Source organism: Strix uralensis, chromosome 4, assembly GCF_047716275.1.
Source record: "Strix uralensis isolate ZFMK-TIS-50842 chromosome 4, bStrUra1, whole genome shotgun sequence".
Lineage (NCBI taxonomy): Eukaryota > Metazoa > Chordata > Aves > Strigiformes > Strigidae > Strix > Strix uralensis.
In genome coordinates this window covers 128,487,206-128,496,075 of record NC_133975.1, presented here as the reverse complement: position 1 = coordinate 128,496,075, position 8,870 = coordinate 128,487,206, and the positions used below count along the sequence as shown (strand labels likewise).

The 8,870-nt window shown below is 46.3% G+C and overlaps 1 protein-coding gene across 5 annotated transcripts in view; it reads left to right on the top strand.

Moving 5' to 3' along the window:
• Positions 1 to 1,318: 1,318 nt before the first annotated feature.
• Positions 1,319 to 8,870, top strand: part of PELI2 (pellino E3 ubiquitin protein ligase family member 2) — an 86,958-nt gene continuing 79,406 nt past the window's right edge. For all 5 annotated transcript variants that reach the window (XR_012629000.1, XM_074869123.1, XM_074869120.1 and 2 more), the window contains exon 1: positions 1,319 to 1,505. Coding sequence is in view for 4 of the 5 variants with exons in the window: in XM_074869123.1 (XP_074725224.1) it covers positions 1,429 to 1,505 (77 nt within the window). In the remaining variant the exon portion in view is untranslated. The remainder of the gene's footprint in view (positions 1,506 to 8,870) is intronic.

Genomic DNA, 8,870 nt, shown 5'->3' with positions numbered 1-8,870 from the left:
TTTGACATAATGACTTATCTCATGCAAATTTGTCAGAAACGAAGTGAAAATGTGTTTGTGCTCAAGTGCTGAGGGGGGTGGGCTTTCAGGGAGAGGCTGTGGCCTTGGGTATACAGCTGTCACCCTCTTTCATTGCAGACTTTTTCCTTTTTTTTCCGTTGAAAGTAAGCTTTTCGAAGGAATAAAGAAGCCCCGGCCCAGCTTCGGAGCAGATCTGTGATACTGGGAATGGCAGTCACACCTGGAGGGGTGAGTCGGGGCATTAAAAAGCCCTGGCTTTGTAAAGCTCTTCCCAAAGAACAAAGGTGGGGGGGGCATTTCTGCAGCCTCAGAAGAAGACACTGGAGAGATGAGGCTGGAAGGTGGGCTCTACAGCTCCTTCCTCATACAGGAGAGCAGCCATTCCTTGGCCACAAGCACAGAAGCTGGTGGTGGCCCCGTCGCTGGAGACTGACATGCTGGAGATGGTGGGGAGGGTGTAGGAGGGGGGTGTGGTGGTCTGGAGTCCCCGTCCCTCCAGAGCAGGAGGTGACCTAGGAGCTTCCTGGGGGGAATTCAGAGCTCCACAGCGATCTAGAACCACAGGAAGGTGATCTAGAGCCCCCCTCCACTGCAGGCAGCCCAGGACCACCCTCCTGCGCAGGAGGTGGCCTGCAGCCCCTGGAGATGATCCAGAACCTTGAGGTGATCTAGAACCCCCGACCCAGACAGAAGGTGACCCAGACACCCCAGGTGATCTAGAACCTTGGGGTCTGCGGGCAGATGTGGGTCTAAAGACCCCCCCGGGATCTAGACACCCCTACCCGGGGGGCAGGAGGGTGATCTAGAACCCCACGCAGTGCTCCAGTTCCCCAGGTGATCTGGAACCCGGGACAATCCCCCCTTCCCGGTCAGGTGACCTAGACCCCCCCCTCCAAGAGTAGGCAGCGGTCGGGACCCCTCGGTGCTCCAAAGCCCCACCCCCCGGTCTCGTGCTGCCTGTCCCCGCCCCCTGCTCGCTGCGCCCGCCGGAGCGCGGCCCCTTTAAGAGCGGCCCCGTCTCCTTTACTCTATGTTTACATAACACGGCGGGGCCGTACCACTTGCAGGCGGCTGGGGGGGGGGGGCAGGATACACAGAAGGGGCGGAGCTCAACGGCGCCAAGCCCCGGGCACGCCCCCCCTGCAGGCGGTGAACGGGAGCGCGGGGAGGGCGGAGCCACGTATGGCCGGGCGGGAGGGGGGGGGGGAGAGGGCGGCCACTTTGCTCCTCCCTCCCCCTGCCGCGGCCAGTTGGTACGTCCCCCTCGCCGCTCCGCCCCCCCCCGGGTGTAGTGGCCGTTGTCGGGCGGCCGCCGGCTCAGTGCGGGGCGCAGCGCGGAGCCCGCTCGGGACTCGCCGCCCGCGGCGGGTGGGACCGTAGCGGCGGGGTGACTTCGCGGCGGCCCCCATGTTTTCCCCCAGCCAGGAGGAGCATTGCGCGCCCAACAAGGAGCCCGTCAAGTACGGGGAGCTGGTGGTGCTGGGGTGAGCGCTGCGGAGGGGCCCCCGGAGCGGGATGTTGGGGGGGGGGGGGGGTGTCGTGTCCCTCCCCTCAGCGCCGGCCGCGTCTCCCCGCTGAGGGAGCGCGCGGAGGCGCCGCTTCCCGCCTTTTCCACCGCCCGGGCGCTGTCGGGGTCCCACTCGTGCCCTGCCCCGCGGTGTGTGTGGGGGGGTGAGCGTGGCCCCGCCGCCAGCGACTTTCCCAGCGGGGTGAGCGCGGCTCGGGGCGGGCTGTCGGGCACCGTCACCGCGGGGCCTTGCGGGCTGCACAGAAACTTTGTGCGGGCTGGCGGGGGGGGTGCGGAGCTGCCGGGGGAGGCTGCGGGGAGGCCCCCGGCCCCCTCCTCCCGCCGGTGCCGCTCGCAGGTGCCGCCGAGGCGCACTCCTTCGCCGCAGCCGCTTGCCGAGCTCTCCCTGGCGGTTTCTCCCCTCGTCCTCCGTGCGGGCTGCAGGGGAGATGACTTTGGAATTAGGAGGAGAGGTTGGGGGGGGGGGGGGGGCGGGGGGAGGAGGGTGAAGCACTTATATTCAGATTCGTAGTGGAAATGTTTATTTTCTCAGCTTGATACGGATCTTAAAGTAATCCGCTTGGTATTATGTCCTCGCCCTGCTGTTAAAGCTTGAAGCCTTTCTGCTGAACACCGTGGAAGCAGATGAGGGAGAAGCGTCTAAGCCGTGCTTGCAGAGAGCCCTTGTGAACCTTAGAAGAGATGCTTAATTTTGATAGTTTAATATGTAGAAACATACGGTTAACGGAATAATTTTCAGTCATAAATACAACAGAAAGGTTTCAAGCCAGCCGTTGAAGCAGAACCATTGCAGTCTTGCTGCGTTATTCAGCCTCCCCCAGAATCTGTTACACGTTTGCTGCAGGGTCGTAGAAAACCTTATTCGGGTTTGTTAGGGATTTTTGTTTTGTTTTGGTCAAGTCATTTCATAAAGAGCTGTGTTCGCCTCTGCAGAATAACTGTTTGAATCTCTGGGAGCAGATAAAAAGAGCAGCCAAGACTGGGTACTCATGTGTCCAATGGTGTACCTTTTTTCCTTAAGGGATGCTAAATGTTTCTTATCACGAGACTAGGTCAAGATGCAGTTACCATGGAATAAAATACAGCTATTGCCATGAACGTGGCATAGCTGGCACTTGAAAGACTTGTATTTAAGTTGGGTAACTTGATTTGGGAGAAACATCCGTATCAAACTAAATTTAATAAAGAAACGTTCTTACTGTTTTGATTGTGGAAATGGAGGGTAACCTCAGCTGTGCAATGCTGTCTCTGATGATAAAGTCATAGAATAATGTTGAATCTTTAATTAAATTAGAGTGCATAAATTGATGTTGTGCTGCAGAGGCTTTTTGTGCACAGCTGGAAGCATTTTCCTTTCTGTTGCTTTACTATTTTTAGCAGCAGTTGAAAGTACAGAAGTATGAAATGTTTTGGCTCTGATCTTAACCTAGCAAAGTCTGGTGTGCTTTTCCTTTAATATGGAAATGCATTGATCTCAGCTTATCGGTTCTGCCAGAGGTCTTGATCTTCACTGCTATGTGTTGAAACATGCCAATAAAATTTAAATAAACTTTATATGACCAAGTTTAGTTTTTATTTGAGTATCAGCTGTTCTCTAAAACTACTGAGCTTATATCTTCTGGGTGTTACATGTACTAAAAAAGCAAACAAATCCTCTTGTCCTTGTCGTACAGTTATGAACAAGAAGTCTGCACGCGGGCAGCTGAATCTCTCTGGCCAGGATGCCTCTGTAGGCTGCACTGACAGCCAGTGCCCTATTGTTTCACAGCTTACTGACACACTGTGCGTGGTGGATGGGATGTAGAAATAGGTAGACATGATGGAAGCAGTCCAGGAAATGCCATGACTTCAGTAACTGCGTTTTCCGTGTTTGGACTGAAGATTGGGATTTTAAGGTCCCTTTAGCACTTTAGGAGCCGATTACTGCATTTCCTATCAGAGGTGACTTAAATGTTGTGTGTAATGCCATAAATAATACAAACATAACTCTTTCTTTGGTGACTCAACATTTGTGACTAGGAACTCTTGGAAAACAGCTTAAGCATTTGTTCAGTGTTCTAAAAAAAAAAAGCCCCAATTCTTAATACCTGTTTTGTATTAAAATCAGGAGTTCCATTTAAATAAGACAGTGTGAATCTGCTCTGCTCCCCATAGTGAAACTGAGACCTGTGGACCGGTGGAAGAGTAGCATCGCGGCTCTTGTTACAACTGCTTGATTAAAATTGATAGAGTGACCTCACAGCTAGATTTAAAAAAAAAAAAAAAGTTGTTTTGAGACACCGTGTGGGTTAAAAAAAAAAAAAGCCTTGATTGTGATGTTGATGAATGACTTCTGTCTTGAGCTGTGAGACTTATAAATTAGGTGGTGAAAAGGACGATGAACAAAGGAACTGGCATACTTGGCAAACTGCTGAGAGTCCTGTTTGTAAGATGACAAAACTTTCCCTTCAGCTTTTGCTCTTACTCTGTCTTAGCAGTATTAAAGTAGGGTTGTTGTATACTTGACGTTTAAATCCCGGGGAAGGCGTTCTTTTGGCAGTAGGTAGTTCTCCCCCCCTCAGAACATGTTCCTGTATTGTCTCACAATGGTTGTGATTGCTCGTCTGCACATTAATGTGATCAGAGGGTAAAGCCCAAGGCGTTTGAAGTCAGTCATTGCAGCAAATACATTTCTAATAACCTTCTCTCAGTAAACCATTATGTGTTTTCTGTCAGTGATGTGGCAGTGCATGTTTGGTTAAGATTGTGTTGAGGTTTACATAATCAATGTTGTAGTGAATAAAAACAGTTTATGTAAATCAAGCCAGGCAGGTCAAGATGGCTGGTACAGAAGAGATCATCTGCTTGATTGTGAATCAGCTTGTGGAATCTGATTGTGTACATCTGCTGGTAGCATCATCTGTTCACAAAAGGCTATGGATTTCTTGGTGAAGCAGAAACATTCATATTCTAATTTTTATAGGGGGGGGGGGGGGGAAAAGCTTTATTTGAAGTCCCGTCACAGTAATGGCCCCGTTATTTATTTCTGGGAACATGGGGCTGGAGGGAGTTTTGAAGGAGATACTGAATACAGTAACCAGTACCCGAATAGTGTGTCATGGTGTTAGTACGTTGTTTGTCAGTGACCCTCATTTGACTTGTCAGGTATCTAGTGAGCCTCTTGAGGTGCGTGTCCTGTCCCCTTCCTCCCAATACCCCTTTTCCCCCCAAGTTTGAATTGCACTGTGAATAATTTATTCTGGCGTTGAGGCCAGCATGGCTTTGTCTTGTGTGCTGGTCCCTGGTTGCGTGGGGTAGCTTTCACTGAAGGCAGGTGCAATTAAATCTCTCTTCCTTTGGGACTGCATGTATGTATCTTTGTAGACTTTTCCAATATTTAATGATGTCGAAGGGCAACTTTAACTTCTCAGAGAAGTCACTTAATTAAAATGATGTAAGTTGGAGGAGGAATACCAAAGAAGCGTAAGTTTTAGTCAATGTCTGAGTTTTTTACCAACGAAAGGATTTTGTACTTGACATTAGATACTTTCAGTGTGATGTATTGCAACCAATCCTAAGGCATTTTGGATGGGGTTTCTAATAGGTGTGTTCATGTAAGTGTAATATTTCTTACTAACCAAAGGCTTCCGTTAGCCACTCTAAACTAGGAAGGAAGTGCATCCTCAGCTGAGGAAGACTTTATCTTATAGACGTAATGGGTTTTGCAAATGTAATAAATTCTTTTATCTAGCTAGACAAAACTAAGGGCTGTCGCTCATTGTTGTTACAGTGGTCCCTTTGAAATCACTGTCAGCATTTTATGTATAAATTTTCCAGAGTCAACCATTAAAATAAATGAATCTGTTAACTGAGAGGCCGCAGTGCCCAAAGGAGCTGCTGTGAATTGCTCTTTGAGCTTTGTTTAATGTGGACCATTGGACATCCTCGACTAAATAGGCTGTAGTTCTGCTTAAATTTAATCTTTTGGAAAAACAGAATAAAAATCTTATCTATATTTACAGTGATAAATTCTACAGTAGCTTTGGGGAAGTTGTTCTCACTGAGGGACCACTTTAGACTTGGAGCAAGTTTACATTTGAAACATGTCTTTTTGTGTTAATGTGAAGGGACCTCCATTTTTAGACTCCTTTTTCTCATACAGGCTTTTTCTGACTGATCAAAGTTGCTCCTTAACCTCTACCCCCTTGACAAGCTAAATAAGTTTCTGAAGTGTTTCCTACTTTTCAGCCCATTTCCAGTTTTTAACTTACCTGTTTGGCATTTCAGGGAACTGTTTTGTTAATCTCTTGCTGTGCAGTTGAGGAAGAAGCTGATGCAGTTTTCCAGCAGCGTTGACAAATGCAGATGCAGTATGGTATCTCTGTTTGTCCTCAATATCTGTTTGCTTCTGTTTATGGACTGAAGGCAAAGGGAGGGTCATCCCACCTACGGCATTAAACTGGGGACTTTTGTTGCACTCTCATGGATTTGCTGTTTGATATCAAGATGAAGCTTTAATGATTCTGTAATTTTCTGCACTATACAGTGTAGATATATTGGTGAAACTGCTTAGGTGAGTCAGGTTCTGCTTTTGAGCCTTATGTAAAAACGTGCTTTAGGCTTCATTTAAAGGAGTGTCTATAGCAAATAATGATAGCCAGCCGTTAAATATGTTCAAGGTCATGATTCTCTTCTGAGAATCATTTGCTGCTCTGAAGAAACGGATTTATTTTTTTATTTAATATTGACAGTGGCTTCTTGGAGACCTTTGTCTTGTGCTTAGTTTATAATGGATCTTATATGCTGCATATTGAGAATATGTCATTAGTGCCAGTTCAGAGCTTGTGAGCAGATTAATCAAACACCAGAAGTATTGTGTCTGAATAGAACATTAACTGCAATGTAGAAAAAAATAGTAGGAAGGATTATATTTGAGGAAAGACTCGTGAATTTTTCAGTGAAAGCTTGTGTATGGCTGTATAGAGCAGACGTTTTGCTTCATTTAAGCTAAGAAAGAAAACATACTTGAGTTGGTTCTCTGCAACTATCCAATTCCTTGGAGTACTTTTGACTTTCTCAGAGTACAGATTTGTATCCAGCTGTAGGCTTTATTCACAGCGTCTTGATACAGATGTGAAATCTGAGAGCAGAAACTTCAAACTCTAGAAGCTAAAATCTATATTTGTTGACTCAAATCAGAGCATCAAACATCTGCATGTTTAATGCTTGTTATGAAAAGGAAACTGAGTGCATTCTGGAAGTTAAGCTGTATATGCCAGGGGGATTACAGGCAGCAGGTCACACATGGTGTGAAAGACTTAATTTTTTTCTTAAAATATCAAAACAGACTGTTTGCTCTGAGTAAACAAGTCTGAGAAATGTAAGACTCTATTGCCTTTGACTGATGCACTTCCCTTCTAGAACCAAATAGCTGCTCCGTTCCTATCTTGACAGAATCGGGATGCATAGTTTCCATTTTGAGCTGAAATTTATAAATGAGTAGATACTGTGAAAGTCCACTTGGTTGTTCTTCAAAATATGCCTATAAACCTAGAAATTACTTTCTAGGCTATTAAGATTTGGGTTTTTTGTTGCTGCAAGCAGCATCTTGCTTGAGCTATTTCATGCTCCATCTTAACAGCAGGCTGTTTTTCAACTGTGATTACAAGGTTGCTTGAGAACAGATTTTTTTCCTTAAGAAGTCAGGAACTTTTTATTATCTAGTTCAAACTAAATTATGGTGGGTTTATACTCATTTATTACGGAGTTAATGCTGCTCTCTAACTTGCTTAGTCCTTATTCCTCAGTAGTGATAGCACGTATCAACTGGATACTTTGAGAAGGTGAAACCTTCTTTTCCTGTACTCCTCGGCTAATGAAAAGCTGTGTGAGTGTAGTGTGGCACTGTGCCTGAGCCAAGGTGCCTTGCTGAAGGTAGGGCTTATTAGTTCAGAGTGCCAGCAGAGAAGTTTTACAACTGCTTGCAAAATACTATAGACATGCCTGTAGGCAACAGCTGTTTAGGTAGCCTGAACCAGCTGTTGTCTTGTGTTGTTTTACTTGTTGGTATTGTCTGCACGTGCTTTGGTTCTGAATTTGTCTTGAGCATCCGTGATGAGTTTGGGTGTGAAACCTTGCAAAGATGACAACTCTAGCATGCTGTACAGTCTTACTTCATGTTTAGAAGAAGCGCTTCTTGTGGTGTCATCTAGAGTTGTGTTTGGTTATTCTGCACTCTTGTGCTTGTGGCTTATTTGTCCTGTGGTCAGACAGGCAAGTGAAGTAGAGGAGGATTCAGTCTGAGCTCCCAGCTTGAAGCAGAAACTCTTAATTGGTTTCCAGGTGTACTTGGAGCTGTCAAATTCTGTTCCGTTTATACAATTTGATGCCTTAAATCTCGCTTGTGTTGAGAGTGCTTTTCCTTATATCAACAAATATCCTTGTGTTTATTCTCTCTCTGGTGCAAGGTCAGCACTGTAAAGCTGCATGTGACTTGTCACAAGCCTAAACCTTGAGGAATAGGAGTGGGGATGCTGGCATAGAGAGCGTGCCCACTTCCAGAGACTTGTAAGGCAAAGCTTCTCATTTTATTTGTTTTATAAATACATGACTAAATGGTGTCCTCGCATTTTTCACTTTTATCACCTGTATGTGCTAATACTGTGTTGAAGGGGTCCTGCTTCTTTTAGATGACTTGTTTCCCTCTTGACAAGATGCAGTTCAGAATTTTATGCCTCCCTTACCTTGCCTCATTTTTTTTTTTAAGACTTCTGCTGGTGTAGCTTTATGCAGATTAGTACTGGGTCTTGAGATCATAACGTCATTCACATACTTTGGGGGACCAATTTGTAACTTCTCTGGCAAACTGTAAGTAACATCTGGGATTAGACTGTTTTAATCCTATTACCTCGTGGCCTAGAATAGCTCTTGGTCTTTATATTAAGCAAATAGTACAGTCAAGAGCAGTAGGGACTTCCAAAGCAGTAGATTACTGTGCTGTGGGTGTGGGGGGAATAGCTGGAGCAGTGCTGTCCCAGCTCTTCCGCTGTGGTGCACCATCGTCCATCTGCTCTGGATGACCAGATGTGCCCCTTTAGTGATGGTTCGTACATTTAACCTTGTAATTACGACCTTTTGTGCAAGTACTCTCTGGCTGGTTTTCTGTGTACTATTGATGACTATATAATGGGTGTGCTCCTGGTTATGCGATTTTAAACCCGTAGACCGGGAGAGGGGAAGGGCGGCAGGCAGTAAGCTGTTTGCGGGGTTTTTTTAACGTCCGAGTAGGTGTCGTGGTGCTGGGAGTTCAGCAGTAAGAGCGACCTGTCTTTGGGTTTGACTG